Below are 27,912 nucleotides of genomic sequence, written 5' to 3'. Positions count from 1 at the left end.
TGCTCATATTAATAATAATCAGATAGAAAAGCCACATGTGTGGTAGGTTTCCGCTTTACGTCAAACAAAGCAAAATATATGGCGTACTTTTTATAACATACGGTTTTTTTATAACACTAGTGGTAAGGTCCAGGATTTCGTATGGACCATTGACAATAATTGTTTTAACGTGAGCGTATCCGTGAGATTCATGTCGTAAACTCAGTGTTCTGATTACCTGGAGAATCACTTATAAAATGAGTGTGAAATTAGGCATGTGAAATCAATATAGCTAATATAGTTACCTTGGGTTTTAGCCAAGGGGAGTATAACTTTAAACCCATCTCTTTGGCAATAAGACGAACTTTACAGCAGTGCCGAGAAAGCGTTTACGAATAGCCTTACTATGGGGATTAGCTATGGAACATAAAACAGGTAGTGTTATTTGCATGTCCAAGGTTCCGAACACGTTCACGATTGTTGAATCTGAAATGCCAGAATTTAAAAATATAATAGGAAAAAATGAATGGTGCCAATGAAACTGAGTTACATCACAAATCAGGCTGTAACAGTACTCGTTAACTTGGAACATAATCTTTATAAACCCGTAAAAATTATGATGAGAACCACTAATAAGTATTTAACCATTGTTTGATCCGAAATGCTTGGTCTAGAAACCACTTGTTAATAATATTATTGGTCGTATAAAGCTACTGAACATATACAAAAAACGGTTTTGGGAGTGATTCATACGAAATAGATACAGTCAGGCTAAAAGGAAATATATATAAGTTAAGAAGTATTAAAAACAGTAAATTAACCAGGAAAGAAAAAGGTCAAAATCGCCTGGATGGCTTTCGGGCTTCGTCGTTCATACATCAAAAGCAAAAGATCTGAGAAAGTCTGGGTAGCATAATATTTCTGACTAACACTAATCTTTGGTAATGCTTTTGTTAAAGAAAATAAGTTAAACGGCACGAGAAAAAATAAGCACAAGATCTTAGTAGATACGTGGTTACACTTTACGCTGCAGCCAAAACTGGATATTCTTGACCGACTAATAGGCTGTGCCCATCTAAACTTTTTAGCCACTTATGCAGATTTCTCGTTCTTACTTGTCGATTCCGCGACTGTTTTGTCAGGCAAACGGTCCAACAACACATGATGGTTTATGATCTAGATAAACCAGTTTCAGCCTATCAATACTTACGGAATCGATGTTTCCTTGCTTTTCTATCATAAAATACTTAGATTTCTCCGAAATAACTTTGAAGTGACCTTCGAATGGAGGGCTAAACGGCGCTTTTATTTTTGTCACACCTTATCCGGACGTGCGTGCAATCGCTTGGATCATTAGGTAAATATGTGTCTCGCGACTGTTCATGAGTATTAATTGGTTTGTGTTTGTACACATGATCCCGTAGTTGGTCTACATAAATTTCTAAATCAAGGTTTTTACTGTTAGTATGAGGGTTGATAAACTCACCTGGTAGTCTCAGTGTAGTCCCGAAAACTAGTTCCGCAGCTGAACGCTGTTAGTCATTCTTGATAGCTATTCGTATTCCCAACAAAACTAATGGTAGGAATTCTGTCCACTGATTAGGGTTTGATTGTGATATAATTGCAGCCTTTATTTGACGGTGGAAACGTTCTACCATCCCATTAGCGTGAGGGTGATGTACAGTGAAACGTACTCTTTTAGAGCCTGGAAGTTTAGCTAAGTTAAATAGTTCAGATTCAAATTGTGCTCCTCTATCCGTCGTTATTGTTATAGGTGTACCAAAAATGGTCACCCAGTTCTGCATGAAAACTTTAGCCACTGTTTTGGCTGTAATGTCCGCTCTGGTATGGCTATAGGGAATCTCCTGGATCGACCTGTACATATAAACAGATATTCAAGACCATCGGAACGCGGTAAATGTCCTACTAAGTTGATACGCATATGCGCGAAACGTGCATTTGGTTGTGAGAAAACGCCGATGGGTGAATTAGTGTGACGATTAACTTTTGAATGTTGACGCGCCGAATACATTTATTTACATCCTTTTAAAAATCTCGCCATACATATCTGGCACTGATTAGTTTAGTCAAAGCTTTTGCATCAGAATGAGACAAAGAATGAAAGTTATTAAATATTAAGTTTCGCGTACTTTTAAGGACGAAAGGTAGCGGCATTACCTTGGTCATGTCACGGTAAATCAGAAAACCGTCAATAGGCGATGGCAACTGCTTCAATTTCAGGTTTTTGTTGCAAGTACGTTTCGTAATTCTGGATCCTATTTCTGTTGGTCTCTCAACGTCTCGACATTTACTGCGGACCGTTGTATCACGCTCATTTCTAGTCGGGATAATGCATCTGCCGCCTGGTTTTCCTGACCCTCGAAATGTCGGATATCACTTGTGAACTGTGATAATTAATAAAAGTATCGGACTTCTTGCTTTATTTATAGGCTCTCGCTTTTGGTGCATTGGTCAGTGGTTTGTGATCCGTAAAAACCATGATGTCTCTGCCTTCCAACATGTGTCGGAAATGTTTGATGGTTAGGTAGATTGCAAGAAGTTCTCGCCCGAAGGAAGAATACCTTGTCTCTGCTGGAGCGAGTCTTTTTGAGAAGAAATAAATCGGTTTCCAGGCGTTTTTACCCAGTTGGACACTGCCTACTACTTTATCCGAAGCATCTACCATCAAAGCTAGTGGGGTAAGGGAATTCGGACATGTCAATGTAGATGCTTGGGTCAGTTTATCTTTTGGCTGTTTATTAGCCTCGACAGCCTCAGAAGTCAGCTTGAATTCTTTTGGTTTTCCTTTAAGTGAATCTGTCAAAGGTTGCATTAATTGTGCACAACCGGGTATTAATCTGCGATAAAAGTTAATTAGACCCAGAAAACTTTTAAGTTGTATTAGATATCTAGATATGGGGTATTGTTTGATGATGTCCACTTCTTCCTTGATAGACGTAATCCCTTCTAGGATTATTGTGTGCCCAAGAGATTCTAGAGTTCGAACACCGAAAACACGCTTTAATGTACGTTCAGCCCATTTCCATCTAGCCATTTTAACACTGCTGTCACATGCTGTCCGTGTGATTGTAAATCGAAACTGACAATTAAAAAATCGTCTATATACCCCTTCACAAGTAACATCCCAAAGTAGGTTATCCATGAATCTTTGAAATGTTTGTGCAACGTTCCTCAGACCGAATGACATGAGTACAAACTCGAACAATCCAAAAGGTGTAGTGATAGCTGTCTTAGGGATATCTTCATCAGCTACCGGGGTATTATGATATTCCCTGACCAAGTCAATTTTGGCAAATATGTCCGTACCATGTAAACTGTTTGTGAAATCTTGGATCTGCGGTATCGGATACCTATGGGGTATGGTTTGATGGTTGAAGGACCTGTTATTCCTGCGCCGTCGCCATTCGCCTTCATTTTCTTTGAGACCATATACAAAAGGGATGCACATTGACTATCAGTGAGACGGATAATACCCAGTTGTAGCATGTTGTCAAATTAAGATCTAGCCATTTTAAGCTTAGTTGGTACTACTCTCCTGAGTCTTGCAAACTCAGGTGCGCCTTTGGTTTTGATCGTGACTTACTTTTACGTTACTTTTGGAGGGCTGTGTGTTCGGTTTAATTAAGTTTGGAAATTTCGCAAGTATATTTGGAGTTCCGCTGGTTACTTGGAGAGATTGTATCAAATTGAGAGACCCCAATTTTAGGAAACCCGCTATGGAGTATTTCGGGGGAGTGGCACCGAAACCCCAGATATGGGGAAATTCACAAATTTTTGAGTTTTTCCTCAAAACCACGGGGATTTCCTCAGAATCTTATAACACGTTTAGGTAATCCGTATATATTTTACGATAAAACCCCAAAATTTCCGCAATTTTGCTGAAATTCTCCAAAATGTCTCGTCTGAACGCAATATTTCTCCGCAAATTTTTGACAGATATCACTAAGGAGCCTGGTGATTTAATAATATATACCCAAAGGTTTATACTCATGTATTCCATTTTTCCTGTCAACTTCGCATACTAAACACAGTGCCAAAGCAGTTTAACGACAATTGGTAAGGAGAGCAGAACTGTCGCCGTAATTAAAAGACTGACACGTCATACATGAAATTTTTATTAAAGTTCTATAGAGTACAGTTTTTCCATTAATAAATCACTTCTAATTCTCAATAACTGTTCATGTGTTTCGGAGTCCAGGTTTCATTCGCAGTGTTCTACAAGGAAGTAAAAAGTTATTCTCCAGTAAACAAAAAATCGTCATATCAATCATCCATCTTATACACCCTGAATGTCATGTAAATTGTTGATGACATACCAACGATATAACAACATTGTATTCCGAATAAAAAACCTACAGTTACGTCTGTTAACACAAACTAATATCATAAACAAAGTTTGCAATTAATCACAGATCGAAAGTGAATTCAGCTCACCCTTTCTTTGGATCGCCATCCACGCTTATTTACTCTACCTCTCGCGTCGTGCAAGAAAGCCTGGCTTGCAACATTTATGGCTTGTGTTATTTCTCTTTACGGACAGATTGCACTTCAGAACCGTGAACACAGAACATCTACAAATATATTAATACTGTGATGCAAACTTTTAATCGTCCTGTAGAAGCTGTAACTACATATACCTGGTTTACTTTTAGTACCACGTGAGTTATAAGTAATAGCCGATTCCGGCGTCAGCACGTGGCCTAGACATGCTTTGGTTGATTTTCGAGGATCATCACATACGACTTCAGAAAATCGGTCCACCTGAAATTTTATAAACACCTATTATAACTTACGAACTGATCACCGAACTCGATCTCTTTCAAAGCAACTTCGAAAGTACGCAATCTATCCGGTGTTTTCAATGGGAATTCAAAAATTGAAGTACCTATGTGGTCGATGCACCTGTCCTTCACAGCCATAGATGAAATTTTAGTGTAAGCGATCAATTCATTCATCTTTGTAGACAGATCGTTGATTGCTTTTAGAATCACTTTCTTGTCATTATTGTGCAACCTTTTGATATGATATTTACATAAACTCCAACTTACGGTAGACTAACTTCCGTCGAAGTACATGGAAGCCGTGGTTAGAAAAGCTCTATTTTCGATGAACTGCTTTATTAACATTCATTCAATAGGTACTTACTTTGCCATAGGTGAGAAGTTCTCAGTCAAAATGTTGACAACTGCAAAATCCACTGGTGCGCATGCAGCTTCCATTTCAGCAACTTCTAGTTCTTCATACGTGCACAAGTACTCGTTCATTTAGCGTCTGATAACCCTGACAACAAATTAATTGCGTACGTTTATGAATTTACCCTTTCAGCTTCTCTGTTCCACACGGAAGTGCGTCATCGTCGGGTGCATTTGTAACCGAGTACAGTAGAAAAAGATACCTTCAGTTCCTCCACTTTATTGTAGTCATCTGAAAACAGTGAAATAAGAGTGATTGAAACATACCACAAAGATGCAATACCGTGCAATTTCTCAAAGAAAAGCGACTATCGTAATCGATACTATCAAGATTATCAGTTACAATCACACCCTCTCGGTAAACAAAATGTTCGTCGTTCAGCAGCCATTTGTTAGGGATGACTAGGACTTGCTTTTTTCCTTGCCATTAACCAGTATGTATTGTCTGGGTTGATGCTTAATACCAATGACATAGTGTAAGAAATAATAAATTCATTACATTGATGACAATACTGATACACCACTCTGCAGCTACGGCGTTACCCACTTCTCCATAAACTGAACTGTGGTTCTCATAGTCAGTGGTCGAGTGGTGTCTATCACCACTGGTGACAAATCTTCCAGTTTTTGGGTTCGTATGGACTCTGACATGAGGTGAATGACCAATATAGTACAATAATAAGAACGCAAAATGATTACTATAACACGAACTCCTCAGAATGAAAAAACTATATATATATATATAACATTGGTTAAGGATAATCAGGTCTAGTTTTACGACTAAGTAAAAAATAATAGTAATAATTAAATGATATTAAGTTTGTGTTCAACACAGAGCTCACCCGTTTCGTGTCTCTCGTCCTATTGATAGAAGAAACCAGACAGTCACAGTAGAGCGGGGGATTACCTGTTCAAACGCACAAAGCTTTTCAACATTCAACATAAGATAATAAGAAATATAACGTCTATACTAAATAAGTTAGTGAGTGAATACCTGGGCTTTATTGTTTTAACATATACTTGGTTGTTTGAAGTCAACTCTTAACCAATTAACCTAAGTTCCATAGTGGTAAATCTACGATGTTGTGTTTAGGTTTATTATTCTGTTAGCATAAATAAGTGGACTAATACCGACCTGAACCACAATTCTACAAGCTATTTTAAATTATCTGAGTTTGTCACCATCTCAAAAGAGAGTTATATGTAATTGCCATTAGTCTCTTTGTCGGACTACATGGCTTCTCTCTAACTTCATTTTTATCCTGCCCACTACTAGGTGGTGATATAAAGCTCCATCATCTCTCCTCTCTTTTCGCATGTTTCCACGACCCTTCGGAATATTATGTTGATACAACTACGGTCTGTTTCTCCGTACTATGGTTCAGTGGAACCTCCTGCATGCACTTGTGATGTGAAATGTGACCTACAGCCATATTGCTGAAAGCGAATGGTTATATCAGTCTCTCGCCATTCTCGCTCTTTTCTCCCAATCCATATCCCTTCAGGATCCCCTAATACTCAGTAATGTCCATATCGAACTTGGAGCTTAGCTACTCACTGGAATGGACAGGCCCTTACATATTTAGTTCTATACGATCTCATAGAACTGATTTCTATCATTTTCACCGTCATCGCTAGTAGGAGTGTAAAATTGAATAACCCTCACTGTGGTCCCCTCCTTTGTTTGGAAGGATACTTTGGTAATCCTAAATCCGCGAGGTTCCACGCCAGAGTTGTATTACACGCTTCTTTTGAGAGTTTCAGAGAAGTTCCTAGTGTAATAATCATTTTATTGTTATAAAGAGCACCTCTCTCGAGCCTAGTTTTTTTTCAAGGTATGTCCGTTGGTTTCATTTATCTCAAACGCTGCCAGGTCTCATTTTCTCATTTCTGCTACCATACGATTAGTTCGTCTGGTCTTCGATATCAAGTGAACACTTAGTGTGCCAAGGTTTGTTGTCGCTCTGGCTGCCAGACGACACGCTGGCATGGTGACTTATGAATAATCACGGCTTTCGTCACTATGTGTCATAATTCATCTGTACAAAAACCCTTCAACTTCCAAAGCAGGATTTTCTGGTAAAAGCTTTTTATTAGTGTCCTTTTTTAAGGGACTGGATCAGAAATCCACGTCCAATGCTTCTCGTACATCTGAAATGAAGACCGCCAGTAAACTCGGAAAGAATCCAGGTGAAATGAATTGAATGCGAAACCATACATATATAAGATTATGGTTTAGGTTGGTATTAGTACACTTATTTATGCCACCAAAATAATGGAACTAATCCCAACACCGTATATTTACCACTATGGGACTACCTAGTTTATCAAACCTCATGTGGATGTCACATCATCGCCTATACTGACTCGTCCAGAGGGAATCAGTGGTTGCGGCCAAAGATCACGGGTTGGGGACATGGTAATATGAAAAGGAATGGGTTACGTAGGGTGATTACACTCCATGCTTGTGTCATGTCAAACCGATAAAGTTCTCCCGCGTTCACCATTTTTCTGACTTTCTCTAAGTTCCAAATCTTGAATGTAAATGTTTTCAGTTATCGTATGTTCACCATCAAGGTGGTTGAAAATAAACACCAATACATACATTTGAATCACCATTCCAAATAGCTCATAATGACATGAACATATTCTTAACAGATACCTATATGCAGTGATCCAAGTAACATTTATCAGCAGATCTTGGAAACTATAACTGAAGGATTGTTGTGATGTAGTGATAACCGTCGAGCCGGAATCCAATGGTGTTAATGTCCAACTTAAACTAATCCACGATATCGAGCGATCGTCCTCCATTGTATTCAGTGAGTAAGTGCCTCACAACGGACATGGTTGAACTCCACTGGTCACGGTCTCTCACTAAAACTTCAGGGGGTTCATCTTGAGGCCTGGTTTAAGACCTACTTATAGTTTGTATTTGTTATTATTATGAAGTATTGAACCATAAAAGATGTAACGTTTACTATTTGTGATCAAGTTGTAAAAAACATGGAACAGTGAATCGACATTATCTCATTAGTGCATGGTATATTATGGTGACCGTAGAGACAATTTTCTGACATTAGTGTGCGATCATTTTGTGTATGATTCTGTGAACCTTCGTACATATGCACTGTACATAAAAATCTCTACCTCTGTACATTCCTGTGATGACCAACCTTTATTTTACTTCCAGTTGTAACGCAGTTATTTTGAGTATTTCAGTCACGCATTCCGCTAAATGTTTGGTACGTGATGGGACTGTCGTTACTTTTCCAAATTGTTAACAGATTACGTAGTCTTCACATGCCAAGTTAATATTGATTTCACCTAACCTCTAATTTTAGTTGCTATCAAGTGGATTTGACCTGGCTCAGTTGTTGGTCTCTAAAAACTGATCGGCACTAACTATCATGAAGAATGTGGAAAATTGTCGTATGATTAATGATCAGAACACCACTATCTCTTTTCCAATAGTAACAGTTTGGAGTTTTACGAAATTGATCTGTGTGATGACTTGTGTATTGAATTGTTTAATTTTGTTGAATAACCCAGGAGACTAATTAAGGGTCAGCAATAACTGATCACGATTAAGGTCATCAGAAAACGCTGTCAACCGTATATGGAGAGGTTCAAATGGCTCGTTTTTGTCTGAAACTTTTTCGCAGGACGTTGCTCAGAAGAACAATGAAAACTTCAATCCTAAACATCCAACTCAAATAACGAAAGTACAACAAAAGTCAAATGCCATACAAATGCAGTCCAAAGCTTATATTCAGTGCCCTTTGTTACTCAGCAGCCGTTTCTTACCTTTACGAGCGGAGAATGAGCGGTCGCTAACTTCTCATCGTGGCGGAGGAGAGCTGGACAGAAATCTAAACTACAATAGCTTGGATTCAACATTTGAATCTGAGCACCTGAAATGTGTTGAATACTGACTATGCAATACGGATGCCGTGGGATGTGCAAACTGAGCGAAAAAGGAAGGAAGGGCAAAATGATATTATGCAAAATAGTTTTTCGTGTTGATTTGAGGTGGGCCTTAGAGACTATTAAGACTTCCTTGAGATCCTTATTTGTCAAACCACGTGTCGTGATTCCTATAGTTACGCTGCTGTTAGACAGTTTGGTGGAAAGCTCATCAGGAAAGAGGATTCCTTGCAATTTAGAGGCCTTCAGATAGTTGCTGATGACATTACCTTCAGTTCCATTCCCGTTGACTTAATATTACTTTGATTTCTTATACAGGACGTTTGGAGATCCTCCATGAAATGATTTAGGGAAACAGCGTATTGAGTCACTGCCTGGAAACTGAAAGCGTAATATGATGGGGCAATATAAATAAATATGTCAGCTGAGTGTCTTTAGCTGAGAGAGACTCTATTGAATGTACAGCGTTTGTAATCAGGCTCACACAGGAACCTAAAGCCATGTTTAGCGAAGCCGGAGGAGGATGTATGAGTTCAGCCGGAAGTCGAGGTGTCTAATCGTAAGTCATCTAGGTTACACTTTATCTAAAACTGACGTTTACCGCGTTTCGTAACCATAAAAAACAAATCAAAAAAGGCCAATCGTTTGTTGTACACCGCTAGACCATCGGTAGTTGGCAGTCGTTCAGAGTCGCGCGGCGCCAAATGGTTTTATGAAAGGAGGCAGATGAGGACCGGTTTCCACAACCAGTCGTTGTAGCTTGGATGCAGTCAAGATTAAGGGCCAATCTTTCTACATGGAAGCGGGCTCGATAGATGTTTATTTTGGCCAATGTTTGAAATGGTTGATACGTATCAAGAAATAATGGTATCCATTTAGTGAACGTCAGTTCTAGCAGATGTGGATAAACGTGGTTGAAACGAACTTCATGAATCTCAGGGGCATTCACCATGCTTAGTAACCTTAAATATTTGACAGTTCAAATAGGAGCGTGTCCAATCCCGCTGGTACGTATTCATTCTAGGTCAATAAAGCCCATCAACAATGAGATTGTGAGTCGTTCGAAGTCCTAGACAAAATTAATTAGTTAACGTATTTAAAAAGTTGTGACAGTGATGTTTTGTCAGATTAGAACAACCTCTATTAATAGAGGTGTTTTATAGTAAGGTTTCCTTACCCGTTTTCGTCTGTTTTATTTGTACCTTGAGTGTTGTTGACTATAACTCGCGCTTTAGGTCAATGTGTTCTTTTAAAAGTTAGACAAGTCCAACAAATTTCATTCCTTTGAAGCTGTTCAAGGAACTCATCCTCAACATGGAGACTACAGATGCATCAGATGCTACAGAAGTGCCTTGTGTACATAGCATCCGTAAACCTTTGACATTCAGAACCATCACCTATACTATCCAAATATCTGGTTTGTGACGTAAACTGATTGTAACGACCAAAATTCCAATATTCAGTCTGAATGCAGAGCCAACAAACCAAAGTTTATTTGATTTGACCATACCTACGTTCTTCTATACACCATGCGAATCATTTTTCAGTAAATCACCTTAAGTTATATCAAAACACAAACTCCGTTCTAACTTTAAACAGTTTCATTAAATCCGGACCCAATAAGACTGAGAAAATGCCGATCACAGAAAAGGTTGGGAACTACAAAACTGGTTACTTATCAGAGAATAATAATGGTTTATAGGCATCATGGATACAGTTTTTTTCTAATCTATAGCTCAACTTGGTCCACTCGAAGGTAAGTTACGGAAACCATAAGACAATAGGTAAGTAAATTATAAAAATTGTAAGGGTCAACTACATGTGTACGGTAATAGGCGCTCCCAACAAGCTAAAACAAGCCACTTGCGATAAATAATTAAAATCAATTAGTTCAGACAAGCACAACCAAGGACAGTGAACTAATACGGTAGCCAATAGAACCGAGGCCAAGTAAAACAAAATTTACTGCTAACCGAGAGGTATGAAAATAGAGGTAACGCAATAAAATAAATGCAGTTATAAATGTAAGCATTGACCTTGCGTTTGATAAAATAAAATAAACACGGTATACAAAACGGATGAATGAGAAGAGAAGCATGGTATTTAGGGAGAATCAAGATGTTAATTTCATGTGTTATGCATATAGGAGGGAACTCATTACTCCCACCGTATATACGTACCCAAAAATGCACACAAGAAGACCTCACATCATATATAAAATAAACTGCTAGACCTTTTCAATTTACCTGGATTATCAAGGAAAATATTTCTTAGATAGTAAATCAAAAGAGAATACTAAGGACCTAAAGCCGGCCAGAAGGTGGAATTCTAGGCCTTTCATAGAGTACCGTAAGTGCTATATAGCAAAGAGCGGGCTAGGAGTTTTCGTTCAAAAGTACCACACCCCAACTCGGCATTTTGCAACCGTCTCGAGAAGAATGCCAGAGATTTCCAAGTTCTATTTACTCATTCCTCTAATTGAAAAGTTGAATGCGTCTATGTTGGTGTAAATATGTGTCTGAGTATCATGGCGAGCATACACAGATGACCAGTTTGTAGTACAGTTAACTGGTCGACATGTTTTCTAATTTAATTATTATTGCATCCTTATGATGATGGACTCTCAGTATTCTCATGAAAGACCCACAGTAGGTACGAACTGCCACTCCAATGGAACTTCTTAGGTTATCGATTATGGTTGTTTTCGAGTAGTCTAAAACGGCGACCACCTTACGTCATAAAGAACACGTCGTCTTGTCGTTAGTGTCATTCAAATGCTGAAGGTGGGGTTACCTAAATTTACTTTCATAAAGCAGTTTTCACTGTATGTGTGCGAAAGCTGAGACCTCTGATAATGTCATCGATGGTTTTGGAAGTTTGTCCTGTGTATCGTAGTTCAAAGTGAATATGTGAAGTTTCTTAAGGGCTGAAGAGAACTATGATGACTGCTTGGAAATGTCATCGTTGACGATTAAAACCTTGTTATGTGCTTCCATGAAGTCCATTTTTGAAAAGATGATCATGCTTTTCAACGTTGCTGTAGTGCTCTGAGTGTGGGCTAAAAGGCAGTGATCCGAGGTTGTCGAGTCTTCTTTGGTCGATCTAAGGCACCGATCACGGTTATCCTTTATACAGAAATTATGCAATCGGGATATCCGTGGCTGTTGAATGGCCTGTAATTTAGAAGTGTTACGAAATACCATTATTTATGCTCAGTGATTTTGGGGTCACGGTATTCTGGAGTTGCCCAGATGAATTGCTGTAGGCGTTATGGTAACAACGATAACCAGGGTTATATTTCTTTAGTAATTAGGTAGATCACTTGCACAAGTGGCTTTTGAGGAAGCTCGTGATAGTGAAGAACTATTTTGGGTATGAAGGAGGGTGAGTTTTCCGTAGAGATCTATTATTTTTTAGGCCTGTACGAAGCTTCTCCAAGGTTCTGGTAATATTCAAGATCCGACAGGCCTATGCAGCTTGTTTATCAGCCGTGTTATCATGAAAAACGTTGAAGCTTATACTTGCTGTAGAAACTAGGATGGAAAAGATTTAAGAATAGACCATCATTAAATCACGTAGGCCAGTAACTCATCCCATGTGTGACAGTATTTCTGTGACTTAGCCGTATCTTAATTCGATAATGTAGAGTGATTTATTTAACATTTCCTATCTGTTTAATCCTGTTATTGAAAGTTTCGTTTGGTGCAAAGAAATCAGTGTTAAATATTTTGGTGATAACGCATCTGTTTAACTCGGGCGGTAATGGTCCCACTACTTCAAGAAACTTTATACTTAGATCGTCCGATCTTTTCTTATATCAGCCAGTTTGTCTTCGATACAACGGGACGGATTTAGCATTAAGTGAAAATTGGTTTGGATAGGATTTGGAGTGTCTATAGATATAATGGAATTGAAACTGACTGATAAAAAATAAGAGACTGCGCAATATCTATAATTTAGGAACAAGTAGGCCGGCATCATGTTCTGCTACAAGAATATGGAGCCAATGTGAAGATTGGATGCTTCCACTGTGAGGAACTAAAGTGCTGCGATATGAGGTTTCTCATTTTCAGTGACGCATCACCGTGATATGTTGCCGTAGTGAGAAGACTAGGGAAAAATGTTGTAAAATAAGTACTAACTAAACAAATATGCTGACTAGGAGTGTACAACCAAAAATTTTCTAAAGGCTTGGATCCTCCAACTTAACGTCTGAGATGTTGCCTTTATATAACTCTGAGAGCTGATATTTTTAAGTACTGCAGATGTATAAAGTCCTCATTCTTCCATTTCTTTCTCAGTCATTTGGAATCTGCTTTTTATATATTGAAACCTTTCTTTTGTTTAGCTTAGGTGGCTTTGCTTGTTATTCGTCAGGTCGCCGCGTAATTTGTCACCGAAGTAGATACGTCCCAGCAAATCTTCCGTCTTCTATTTTGGCTAGACCACGGGTTTTGGCTTATACCATTGGTCGACACTCAAACTGGGAACAATGACTGACGACATAGACGTTGAGGCTATGCTTGAGGACCATTACGCTCGGGAGGTATGTTTTGTTTTACTCGTCCTAAGTTTAGGGTCCCTTGACTGGCACAAGATAATGTTATCTAATTTTGACAGAAATTCTTTATGTTTTGTTAGGATACTCTGGGTCTACGATCCTCGTTGACGTCGTTGTGGACGTCTGGCCCTTTCCCACCTCAGCTGTAGTTATCAATAGATTGTTTCGGTATGTTTTACGAAAGTATTTATTTTCTTGCCTGTCTTTTTTATTCCTTTCCACCTCCTGAATCTGCTAATATTGTCGCTCAATAGGGCTACTCAAAGTCCAATGGTCATCGAAGACGTGGTCGTTCACGTTCCAGGGATCGAAGTAGAAGGTATGGTTTCTGGGCTTTCGACAAGTTGCATTTTTCAGACATAAGTCGCGCAGCAGAAGCAAAGAACGTCGACGGGATAAAAATCATGAATCCGACCGGGGACGACATGAACGCCGCCATAGTTCGCGTGACCGGGATCGACATAGGTCTAGTAGAGATGACCATAGATCGTCGCGGACTGAAAGACGTCAGAAATCGTATGTTCCTTTGTGACCTTATTTATTTTGATTTGTAGTCCTGAACTTAGTCCAGAAGAGCGAGACGCACGGACTGTGTTCGTTTGGCAGCTGTCTGCGCGCATTCGACAACGAGATTTGGAGGACTTCTTCACTTCAGTGGGTAAAATCAGAGATGTTCGTCTAATCATGGACAACAAAACCAAAAGATCAAAAGGCATAGCGTATGTTGAATTCCGTGAAGTAGAGTCAGCTCAACTGGCCCTTGGACTTACCGGCACTCGCTTATTAGGCGTTCCAATTCAGATTCAACAAAGCCATGCTGAGAAGAATCGGGTAAGCGCTACTCCCTCATTGCCTCGGCCGTCGCAACAGAACAGGGGGCCGATGAAATTATACATAGGTTCTTTGCATTACAACATCACGGAAGAAATGTTAAAAGGTATATTTGAACCCTTTGGGAAGATAGAGGATATAAAATTAATCAAGGACCCTACTACCAATCGTTCACAAGGTTATGGCTTCGTAACGTACGTCAATAGTGATGACGCTAAAAAAGCGCTGGACCAATTAAACGGGTTTGAGTTAGCTGGCCGACCAATGAAAGTAAGTAGTAAATCCGTAACTTTCAACTTTTTAGGTGAATCATGTAACCGAACGCAGTGAGTATGCTTGTCTAAGCGCTTTAGACAACGATGAGGCTGACCGTTCAGGCGTTGATCTAGGCACCACTGGGAGATTGGCTTTGATGGCAAAACTCGCTGAAGGCACTGGCTTAGAGATCCCCAAAGCTGCCCTTGCTCAACTGCATATCGGGCAAAACAACCCGATACTGGGTTCAGCTGGAAGTGTTAGTTCATCATCCGCAATTGCTCCTCCCGTGTGCACACAATGCTTTATGTTATCCAATATGTTTGATCCGCATGTTGCAACTCATTCGGTTTTCGAAGAAATACGTGACGATGTTATTGAGGAATGTACCAAGGCCGGCGGATGTCTTCACATTTTTGTTGATCGCACCAGTGCCCAAGGAAATGTTTACGTCAAATGTCCTAGTATAGCAGTTGCAACTCAATGCGTAAACATGTTACATGGTCGCTATTTCTCCGGACGGTTGATTACTGCAGCCTACGTTCCTTTAATAAATTATCACCAACTCTTCCCAGATTCTGTAACTGCGAAAACACTATTGCATCCTTCAAGTTGAAACTATTGTAAATAATCCAAATGTTTATTGACCACTGCATTTGTCAATATATTATCACTAATAATTTGTTTTCTTGACAGCTTTTGGGCACTGGACATTCCTTCTACTTGTCTTGATTGACTGTGTAGGATTCTGCTTCTTAGTCTCACAATGGTTTGACAGAACGCTACTTAAGAAGGTGTTAAAATACGAGGGTTTCGAAGTGGTTTTAAACAAGCTATAGTTTCCTCGGTTCTCACCTACGAACTCAACAGAAACGGGAAATTCCTAGTGTGTAGTAAGCTTGAGTTTATCGTATTCCTCAGGTATATTAAGTGAAACTTGCCATGAATGTCGCCTGGCAGTAAATTACTAAGTTTATTTAGAATTATATTGAAATGGGATGTATGGTCACTGTTGAGAAATAAGGATGACCAATGTTCTACATTATCGGGTCACTAACGTTAAGCTGAGGGGCGGCTATATGCAGCACTAGATTTCAAATGGTAGGTACTATGTCGGTCTTTACGTGACAGGTACAGTCGAAACAACAGGTAGTCATTAAAACGATAGGCCTGGGTCGTCTCGGTCGTTGCAAAGCCTGTTATACTTGCAGTATGCCTTGGTGTTTACACATAAGCAGGTTTGTTGAATCAGTGTAGACATCAGACCTTACTATGGTGAACGTTAATCTTCTGACAGATAATTTGGTACGCAAGATGTGTGCTGCGTTTGGAGTGGTTTGGTAACACTCCTGAAGAAACTACATTTGTTAACTTTTCTGCATTGTCTGTTTGCCTTTTTCAAGAAGGATGCTCGCTACACAGACAGGATATTGGTATTGTGAGATATTACCTCTATTTCATATGAAGATTAGTGGATGGAAGTAGGTTAGCACAATTAGCGAAGAGATCCTGTGATTATTTTGTTTTCTCTAGGTTGTCGCATAGCTACGGTCCGTCTGCGTCCGTAACTAATATACTGTCGATAGTTATGATGAAGACCTGTGCGCAAAGGACGATGTGTTTTATTGATGTTTAATTCGACTAGTGTCAGGCTTTTCTTAAAATCGGTGATTGGATGGGATGAACCTTCTAACAGAAGGCGTGGACGGCTTAAGTCATTACTAATGTTTTTATTCAGTTAGAAAAGAGGTGACCTGTTGTGCAACAGGCGTTTCAATGAGCTTGGATCCAAATAGTCATATACTCGGTCGATTTTGGCCACTAAGTTATGTTAGAATAGTTGGTTATGTAATAGCCTCAGGTGAAGTGATAGGTCGCTAATACATTGTATGCCGCACATTTATGAATTTGGTAAAGTCAAAGAGTATTCTCTTACGATAATTCAGGTTTCTAGCGGTAAATCAAGGTTTAACAGTGAATAGGCTTTAAATAAATCATGTCTAGCATATTTGCAACTGATCTTTACAAGCCTGACAATCTCGTGATGTGATTTACTGATTAGAAACTTAATTTCCGAGGGTATTGTTTATGTAATCTTGCAACTGTGAAAGATAATTCATGGAAATAGAAGAGGATGATCATATGATAAGTATGTAATGATATTTCCCCAAGCCACTGAATACTTACTTCAGCGTTTATGATGTGAAATTAACTGAGGGAGTTAGAAAATCCTGATTCCAAACTAATGGTGCACGTGGGCTTCAGGATCCTGAGGGAACAAATGGCGTATAAACCAATTTTTGGTCACCGGCTACCATGGGAATGTATCTTCTAACGTTGCTTCATTGCCTTGTGGATTAGACCTTTATGTCAAAGGTTCGGTATGGCTCCCTAAGGAAACCACCTGTTTCTGTTTGGGCACCCGGACAGTATCTCAGCCCTCGCACAAATCGAATGATTTATGTGGCGTATATCTGTTTGGTGTCTACTTGTACCAATGTTTATGCGTTTAAATAAATAAATAATCCTGTGGTCTTATTATTATATATTAATGTGTTCTTTGTGATTATTATTTTATCAATTTCATTTTCTTACTTATTCGTTATTCGTTTGAGTCTGCTTATTGTCTAAACAGGCTAATGTTGCTGACGACATGTATAAGCTTTTTTATTGCCTTGTTTATGTAGTCAATAGTATGTCGAAATTTCAGATAATAAATCTACATTGGTTAGATAATATATTTATTATGAATGTATAAAATAATTATACTTTTTAAGAATATAAGTTGATTTAATCAGGATAATTTATATGCTTACACTATTGTTTTTTTCTTTTAATACAAAATAACCTTTGATCTTTGATGTGAAGTATACAACTACAATTTAAAAGTTCATTTTTGTAAACAGTACTTGTTAACAATGAAAAGAGATTGAAGAATATATATACATAATTGTGTTTTTATTATTCTGCATGTTTCAGCAAGCTTATAAACGAGATTTATTTTATGGATCAAATAATATAGTTTCCTAGTCAAAGTCTATCTTATAAGAATTGAATCTTTTTTTTCCATTGAGATCGATAATGAGTTTTTGTTTCAATTTATTTTGTATTGTTTCTGGATTATAAAAAATATGGAACTATTTAGAAATCAAACACAGAATTAGTTTTGTATGGGAGGGGGGGACTGCTTTCATGATGAATTGATATCAGTTACAGAACTATTGGCTGGAAATTAATAAATAATAGATAATAGTTACTTTGGGGTTGTTTGGGATTCTTTGATACAATACTTAATATGTGGTCCCAGTTGGGTTTGGATACAAGACATCCGGGCTTCTCAGAGAGCACGGTACCCTTGGTTTACTTAGTCGGAGTCTAAATATCTTCTCGAAATGCTCTCACCTGCATACAACCACTGCTAGGGCAGTCCTACTAACTGCCTTCTAGCGGCTGGGGTCTTGTTTACAAAATTGACGGGAAGCGAAAGTCCGGCACTTTAACGGGGTTGGTGGATACGGTTGGGCACCCGGACAGTATCCCAGCCCTCACACAAATCGAATGATTTATGTGGCGTATATCTGTTTGGTGTCTACTTGTACCAATGTTTATGTGTTTAAATAAAAAAATAAAATAAGTAGATGTCAAAACATTCAATTCCCATTATTTTGCGATATAATCAAACTTTATCAGTCAAAACTCTTTACTAGGTACTCGGAAATCCACTGTGAGCAAAAAAAATTACTGTTTGGTAAAGTTGTTTATGAGAATTAGCACAAATCTAAAAGCAGTCATCATGAATTGTTGATATGCTGTCAAAAACAGATTTCTTGTAGTTATTTTTGGGACTCATGAAATTAGGAGTGCTGTTGTATTGATCTAGTCCAAGTATTGATTACTTTGTTTAAACTTTCTTGTTTGCACCAATGACTTTCGGCTAGTTAATAGGACGATGATAGTGAGAATACATACGTGAATACCATTTATTGACATTAGTCCAGAATGCAGTTTTCTCACATTCACTCGCCTGAGAGTCAGAACAAAATACAACACAGAAGGTGAAATCTTCTACTTATACAGTCCACTTTCATGATTTAACTGATATAGAGCAAAATTCTGACCACTTATCGTCAACATTGAGAAATTACAAAATAGGAATAACTATGCATCAATTGAAAGCGAACTAAGTAAAAGATCCAAAACTAATTGGCAGTAATGTTGGAAACATACAACTTATAACAATAGTTTACGCATCACTAAAAAGCTTACAAATAGGAAAATACAAGAATGCAATAATTTAAGTAATTAAACAACACAATATGAATAATATCTTCAGTTAAAACAGTCCCGAAAGTTCAACTGGCGAGACTATAATTTATGGACGAACCAGTCACGCATAAAGTAACAGGTCTTGGATATTGGCACGAAATTCATTCATCCATTTGGCTAAATAGAGTTTTGGCATTATAACTGATGTCGGTTCGTGATGAAAACCCGAAATCTAATTCCTAACCTTAATCATCAACTGTGAATTCTAATTCTAATGCCTCAAACTGATTTATAATCCTCATTTCGTTTTAGTTATTAGGTGGACACTCTGAAGGTCAGTCTAACGTCGCTCTAAGTTCGTCCATAAATTATAGTCTCACCAACTAAAAGCTGTCAGATTCAAGTTTTTCCTTAAAAAAATCATAACTTTCTTGTGGAGAAAATTTCATTCTGAATGTTGCTTTTATATTAGATTTAATTAGTAAGTTCTTGATTCTTCAAGGCATTTCTTTTTATAGTTTGGCATGGACTCATTATAGTGGACAGCTTAAATTACACACACACGCACATACAAAAACCCATGAATATTCAAATAAAATCACGTTGTTTCAATCAATAAACTTATTAAACAATGAACTCTTTTGTTATCTAATTAACACAAAATTATTAACGTTTGTAACTATGTCTGTTGATCATAGCAACAACATTGAATTTTATCATTTGAAAAATTTTATTTTTTGTCTATTTTCATTTGAAAAAAAGTCTCTATAAACTTACTTTGATTGTTTTTTTCTTCCAATTTTATTTATTTATTAAATATTTCAATAGTTAAAATGTTTTGGCGTAAAATTCAGTTTGATAGATTTTTAAAATTGTTGTTGTTGAAATAATTAATCGTAACAGGTGAAATTCCATTCAGTATAGATCTGAAGAGAAAAAAAACATTACTCTCTTGGTTTTCATATAACTGGAGTTATTATTATTATCATTATTGATGTAGACAAGGTATTAATGGTTATAACTTGTGAGTTTGTACCCCTAACAATGTATGATGTAATGATACCACCGATTCGAGAACATTGAATTATCGACCGGACCAATGACGCATAAATCCGTATGAGCAGTCTAGATTCTTGATCGGTCCTTAATCTTGCTCAGCAATGTTCGTTGAGTTCAGAACACCAATCTCAGACTCTGCGATATGAATCATGTATTTCAAACATACTCGGTTTATATACAAATCAAACAGACTACATGGAACCATAAAATAGGAAATAAGATTTATATAAGATTTAGCCAAAAGTGGTTGTGAATATGGGAGACTGTAATTAATAGACTGGTCATAACTCAAGAATGGTAAATTGTATAATAATGGTTCATAGGTCAAGATAAAGCTTATGATAAGAGGAACATAAATATGGATAGTATAGTTATTTAACAATTATACGACAAAACTATACGTTTAGTATTGTTCCATAAATGGATCCCAAGAGTTACCATTCATTATTCTCATCGGGATATAACATCAATATGTTTATGAAAAGAACAAACATATCATACAGGAGTTGGTTCTGTTTTACATTGTGACTTTCGAAGTAAAAAAAACAATTGTAAGTTATTATCATTAAATTATAAATATCTTTGAAGCACAAATATAACAGAACAACTGGGTGACGAATACTGAAGTGAGGACTTAGATACTAGATAAAGATGGCAAATAATTTGATAAGATAGTTGATAATTTGAAAGTTAAATTCACTAAGTTACATTAACTATTGTTTATCAAGTTTAATTTTGAATTTGTGCAATAGTAAGTTATAATTAAAATAGAGGTTTCATTATTCACTGAATGACTGAATATTTATTTATCAATTATTGTTCATAATACTCATGTAATCCAGTTATACAAATATAAATAAAAACAACTATGTTAAGTTTACATCTTCAATGTTTGTTTAATATTAAAATTTATCTATTGTAATGAAGTAGATACTTTTGTATTCTTGATAAAGCTGAATAGATATTATCACTGAGTAATTGGTTGTTGAATGTGGTATATCTCGACGAGAATAGTGAATGGTAACTTCTGGGAACTATTTCTGGAACAATACGATACATATATTTTATTGTATAGTTTTTAAGTAACCAAACTATGCATATTCATGTTCTCCTCATTATAAGCTTTATTTTGACCTATGAACCATTATTATACAATTTACCATTCTTGAGTTATGACCAGTCTATTAATTACAGTCTCCCATATTCACAACCACTTTTGGCTAAATCTTATATAAATCTTATTTCCTATTTTATGGTTCCATGTAGTCTGTTTGATTTGTATATAAACCGAGTATGTTTGAAATACATGATTCATATCGCAGAGTCTGAGATTGGTGTTCTGAACTCAACGAACATTGCTGAGCAAGATTAAGGACCGATCAAGAATCTAGACTGCTCATACGGATTTATGCGTCATTGGTCCGGTCGATAATTCAATGTTCTCGAATCAGTGGTATCATTACGTTATATATTAATAAGGCACAAGGTCACAAGATATAGCAGAATGCAAAAAAATCATCTCAGCGCTAATGGATGAGGCGTTAGAGAGTGCATTAAACACTTGGACACACTTATCTCTGCATCCTGTTAAACACCATAGATATTTTAGCGGGTTGTTTTTGATTTTTTTTTCACTCAAGTAGCACCAAACAGTTTATAATCTGCCCCTCAAATTTGTGCACTTTAATACTGTTACATTTTATCCTTAGAAGGATAAACACAAATAAATTCATTTTTTATTGGTTGTTTGAATATTCACATTGACATTTAGGACTAAAATTGATCAGTCTGTTATTGGCATATATGCATCCTGTGTGGATTACCTCGATCTTACCTAAATCACATTCATTATAAGGAGAGATGGATTATGGCTAGCAGTAGAATCCAGGACGCGTGTTTCGTCCTATTTGTGGATTGCTAGCTGGATGTACCTACATCCCAGAGTTCAGACTCGAACCCAGTGAAACTTTACCCAATCGTACAAGTTAGTCGCTACCAGGACCCAGTAGCTAAGTGGATAACGTAATAGTGTTTGAGGCGAATGGTACTGGGTTTGAGCCCCAAAGCGAACATCAACTATCGGATGTAAGTACACCCAGCTGATGAGTCCTAAGAAAGGACGAAACAAATGTCATGGATACCAGTACTAACCACCATCCATCTCTGCTTATAAACACAAATTAGTCCCAACTACTATTAAAACGTATTGTTAACTATCTAATGATCGATTTGAGTATATTAGACCTATTTCTAAATTAGTTATCTAATTATCTATCGGTTTATTATATAGTCGGTATTACAATCTTACTTATTTACTTGCTTACACCTGTTACTCCTCGTCAAGGGGCATATACCGCCCACCAGAATTCTCCATTCAACCCTGTCCTGAGCAATCCTTTCCAGCTCTTTCCAATTGCTATTCATCCTTTTCATATCTAATTTTATAATCAGACGTAGTGTGTTCTTTGGCCTTCCTCTCGCGCTACCCTTCAAGATTCCAAGTTAGGGCTTGTCCCATGATTTTCATAATGTATGTCCTATCCATTTCCATCGTCTATTCATAATTTCCTCTTCAGTTGGAAGTTGGTTTGTTCTCTCCCACAGTAAGCTGTTGCTGATAGTATCCGGCCAATGGATGTTGAGTATCATGCATAGGCGACTATTTGGTTAGCGTAATACTGGTAAAAACTCTAATCAGTATTACAATCTATAAACCAAAAATATTTTTTTTAAATATGAGTTAAATAAATCTACATGATTATTAATATAATTAGTTTATATTTTGTTCCATTTATTATTATTGTTATATCTACGACACCTTTATTGATTTTATTCAAGTTATTTACCTTTGTGATTAATGAACATAACCAAAACTCTGCGGTCATTTAAAAATAGATAAATATAAACAGAGTTCTATTAATTTATAATAGTAATAATATGTGGTAATTTACTAGTTAACATAAAAATTACATCGTTCTTCTAAGTATGAAAATACTTTAAGATAAAACTTTAAGAAATCATATGGATATGTAGTAGTAGTAGTAGTAGTAGTATGGTGAGTGCTACTTATATTGATATAAGTAGTATATGACGCAAGTTAGGAGTGTAATGTCTGGCAGCAGAAGATGGGGAAGATCAAGAAAGGAAGAGCGGGAATAGAAAGCAATTAGTATGGAAATGCAAGAACAACAAAGTTCGAGACAATTATTGAACATTTTGCAAATTAAGTATTATAATATGGTTTTTCTATTTTACCAAGTAACTCTGTAATTTTGTGCTAAATAATAGTTCAGTTGTACTGACCTGTGTTCTCCTTCACTACAGTAGTAGAAGTATTAATAGTATATAAGTAGGTTCTAGCAAAAGATCCATGCGATTTCAACTTAGTTAATGTAATTTCACTGGATGAAATCATGAGTCAATTGAAGCTAGACCACCATGGAAAACCTGGAAGCACTGGACGGTTGTTCCGTCCTAGTATGGGACTCCTCAGCAATGCGCACCCACGATCCCGCACTCCGTGGGATTCGGACCCAGGACCTATCAGTCTTGCATTCAGCTGAATCTGTTGTGACGTAGTAACTCACTGATTATAATGGTGGACAGTGGGGCAACTTCGTGAATTGGTTGAAGTTAAACATTAACACCGATGGATGCCGGCTCAGTGGTCTAGTTGGTTAAGTGCCTGGCGCGAGGCTGATAAGTCCTGGGTTGGAATCCCGCGGGATGCGGGATCGTGGATGCGCACTGCTGAGGAGTCCCGTACTAAAACGAAACGGCCATCCAGTGTTTCCAGGCTTTCCATGGTGGTCTAGCTTCGATTGACTCATGATTTCAACCAGTGAAATTTCTAAATATCTCCACAAAACCCATTCTGATATTAGTTAATGTAAGTTTATTTAAATGTAAAATACTGAATAATACTTATTATCTTGTATTTTAATATAAAATAGTCAGTTAAGGTGATGATACTCAGTGTTTGGACAGTTAATTATAATTTAAAACTTTCATTTTCATTCATTAAAATAGTAATAATAATAATAATAATGTTGAGATATTTGTTATTCTCATTAGATTAGTTTTTTTTTCTGATTCTTTATGTTCATCAATCAGGTTTAATTACAATTTTGGAAGAATATGATGCTACTATGAAAGAATTTAACACATAGTCCTGATAGTTTATATTACAGACTGACTTTATTTAGACTAGAAATATTCACGCTTACAACCAAAGATCTTGTGTTCTATTTTCAATAGGGTCGTGAGTTCCTACTTCTTAAAAGTCACATACTAGGATGAAATAGAAGTCCAGTGCTACCTGATGATAATGTAATTAAGATCATTCCGTGGTAAAAATTATGAACATTGAACAATATCTACAAACTCTTACACATACTACTGAATTGTGCAATTAGAGGTGTTATTTTTGAAGCATTAATTTTAAGTGTACCAATTACTTATAAGAGGGAAAAGTAATTGTGGATATACTGTTAAGCCGAGATTAAAAAGAAACAGAATTTTGGCTAAGAATTATTTGTTGTGGATAATTAGCGACTATCATACGTCGTGTTCAGTTGTCTACAATTATATACATTAGGTAAGATATCAAGGTAAGTATGTAGTGATTAAAAATTCAGGAAAGAAAGATCAATTTATTGTATGGTGTGAAATTACAGGGTGTCTTTGGAAACTATACATTAAATACTTTATTTACAAACTTCCCATCAGTTATCGTTTACATATTTTACGATTCTTTCAACTATGTATCTATACCAATTTATTTCAACCTACTCAATCCTCTTTTGATAGACATTATACTTATGATTGGTATTACATACAACTTATATCTGTCAACATAAGTAGCATACATCATATGTGTGCTAAATGATAGTAGTAACCGATTTGATTTAAGTTGAATCACATTCAGATCGAAGGATTAGTCAATTGAACCATAAAAATGAATAAATCAAATCTTACAAAATATGTCAGTCCAACAGCACAGTAAGATTAAGGAGTGCACAGTCATGTGATCTGAGGTCTGTTCTTTTCCACTATCTCAAAGATCACATTCAGCAAGCTTACTATTCTCAATTCCTTAGAAAAGTTAAATTCGTAGTATGCAGTAGTTGGACAATACAGAGGTTGGTACATTACGTTTCTATCCATATTGGGTATTAAAGTGTAGGGTATCTGTGAGTCAACTCCGCCTGGAGCCTCTTTGAGGCTACTGCTTGTCCCAAACCCGGATAAAGGTGGAGAGTTGGGCATGAGGTTATCGACCCCATCCCGTAGAAAATTAACTCGCTAAAAAATACTCTGGCCGAAAAAAATAATTCAAACCAGGACAGAGTGGGTTGGAGAATGGTCAGTGGTCTATGCTCTATTGGGAATAACAGGCGTAAGTAAGTAATCTGCGAATCATTCTCAATGAAATCTCTGTTTCATATATATACGTACTCTGGAATCATTTAAGATTTCTCGTAATTAATTAGAGTTACATCTATAAAGGTCATCATGTAGAGTTACATCCTATTTCATTTGTAATAGCTATATAATTGTCATTTTTCTTCAATTTATATCTTTGTTTATTGCTACTAAACTATTTTTAGTTGCTTCATTACATCCTACTGCATTTATAAAAGCCCCCAAATGCCCTAGTACGGCCGAGAGTATAGAGAGTCCGCTCTCCCTTTCGAAATGCTCTCACATGGCCACGCGTATATAGCCTCTGCCAGGGAAGTCCTTTTCACTGTTTTCTTGTGGGGGGGGGTTACGAAGTTGAGAGGACGAAAAGCGAATGTCCGACGCTTTAACCGGTTCGGTGGACATGAAGAGTCCACCTAGGTGAGTTGGAAAACCCTCATTCCAAACCAATGGTGCACATTGGCTCCAGAATCCTGAAGCAACAAATGAAGTATGAACCAATTATCCGGACTGCATCTCCGAACGTTGCTCCACTGACTTTTGCACCAGACCTTTACGTCGAAGGCTCTGGGTGTGGCCCCCTAAGAAAACCACCTGTTTCGGTTTAGTCACCCGGACAGTATCACAGCTTTCACACAAATCTAATGAGATTTGTATGGCGCATATATATTTGGTGCCTCCTTGTACCAATATCTATGTGTTCAGATAATAATGAATATAAAATAATCATTTATAATAATTCGTGTGTTTACTATACTTAACATTTAAGATATAGTTTACTTGAAATTTATAGAGTAGACTATTTCTTTTATACACATAGTTCCCTTTATTATCTTAAAGAGAGCAAGAACGAAAACTGATGCAGAATAATATGAATTTATTTTATTTCATTAAGTTCTCATCAGCTACTTACTACCTATTTAACACTTAAAATCAACGTTATTACAGATATTGACATACTTATATATAAGAGAGTGATTAAAGATGAATACGTGTATCATTATATGGCGAAGATTTCAATAGAAGTAATAAGGTCATAAACATTTTGTTTCGGATAATGTTGAGAATGTTAGATCCTCAGAACTCACTTGGTAAATACCTGATTTTTTGTAATTTTATTCTAAAAATTTGAATTTCTTGTTTTCGTATCAAAAGCGCTCATTTTCACCTTCATGTTGTATTTCGCACTTGAGAGGATCTTAAACGCTATTGGTTCGTTGTATCTTTTAGTATTTTATTTTGTAACTCTTCTCAAGGACAATTTAATGCTGTATATATACGTTTGATTTGTGCTTGTTGTTGTTTGTGCTTCTGGCTGCTTGTGTAATATATTTTTCTCTTCCAAACTTGGACTTCTCTCTCTAGTTAGCGGAGCTGGAATGTATCAGAATAGCTAGCTTATTGGTCTTTGGTCACAGAGTCTTTGTTCCGCTCTCAGACTAGATGAACTCCTAATCGCTTCAAACATAGCAGATAAATAAAGTTTGGGAGGGAAAGTTCCAGAACATTGAAATGGTGATTAGAACTCATGGAGTTAACAAACATTAGATGATTGTGTAATTAAGCAACTGGAAATAGATTAATGATAATAAAGAAATATATGAATTTAAGTAAGTCAGTTGTGAATTAAAGAAAAATTACAACGATGTAATTTAAACTTCAGAAAGAGTCCCATTGCAAGACATCTCCTTGACAAAGGACATGAAGTCGATACACTGAGGTCTTTCAAGTTGATCAACAAACAATCACTCCAACCTTTTGAAATTTGCGTAAGCGATAGCAATCAAACATCTAAAACATGATCTATGTATCCAGAATGAAACAGTAAAATATCTTTCTTTGCCCTGGTCACATTACATCCTTTTTACTGTGCCATTCACTACTTAAACTCTTTATGAAGTTTGATTATATCATTGTCATTTTTCTTCAATTCATATCTTTCTTTATTACCATTAGTCCATTTTCAGTTGCCTCATTATACAATCATCTAATTTTCGTTAACTTTATAAGTTCTAGTCACTAGTTCAATGTTATGGAAATCTCATTCCCAAACCTTATTTATCCGAAACAAACAATTTCTTAATGACCTTATTAACTCTATCGGAATCTTCGCTACATCATGATAAACATATTCATCCTATTGTGTTATCATGGAGTCAGATCCCGGATCACTAAAGTGGTGAGCCCGTCAACAAACATCGTACAATCTAATTGATGTCAAAATAAAGGGCCTCACTACAGTGGTGAGCCCACCGCCGCCGAACTCAAAGTAGCGAGCTACGTCGGTGAAGAAACTTCTGCACTCTATACTTTTGACGAACAAATTCAACGAAGCCAGCACAATCTCTAATCCAACGCACTCAGAAAAGCATGTGCATCACGACATGGACATGCACA

General features: G+C 36.9%; 1 protein-coding gene across 3 annotated transcripts; it reads left to right on the top strand.

Annotated features, from left to right (window-relative positions):
• Nucleotides 1-13,466: 13,466 nt before the first annotated feature.
• On the top strand, nucleotides 13,467-17,339 carry RBM39_1 (RNA-binding protein 39; the record flags this gene model as incomplete). 3 transcript variants are annotated; one of them, XM_051210272.1, is made up of 6 exons in its annotated part: nucleotides 13,467-13,665; nucleotides 13,761-13,848; nucleotides 13,935-13,999; nucleotides 14,038-14,196; nucleotides 14,235-14,781; nucleotides 14,816-17,339. In XM_051210272.1, exons 5-6 carry the CDS (start codon nucleotides 14,365-14,367, stop codon nucleotides 15,380-15,382), a joined length of 984 nt encoding a protein of 327 aa, XP_051070245.1. In that variant the 5' UTR covers nucleotides 13,467-13,665; nucleotides 13,761-13,848; nucleotides 13,935-13,999; nucleotides 14,038-14,196; nucleotides 14,235-14,364. The 3 variants fall into 3 exon arrangements, with proteins under 3 accessions (XP_051070245.1, XP_035588344.1, XP_051070246.1); XM_035732209.1 differs by lacking the exon at nucleotides 13,761-13,848 and having other exon boundaries at nucleotides 14,816-15,382; XM_051210273.1 differs by having other exon boundaries at nucleotides 13,467-15,446.
• Nucleotides 17,340-27,912: the final 10,573 nt, after the last annotated feature.

The sequence above is a fragment of the Schistosoma haematobium genome, chromosome ZW (genome assembly GCF_000699445.3).
Source record: "Schistosoma haematobium chromosome ZW, whole genome shotgun sequence".
NCBI lineage: Eukaryota > Metazoa > Platyhelminthes > Trematoda > Strigeidida > Schistosomatidae > Schistosoma > Schistosoma haematobium.
The sequence above is the reverse complement of the archived record's forward strand: the minus strand, read 5'-3'. Positions and strand labels throughout refer to the sequence as shown.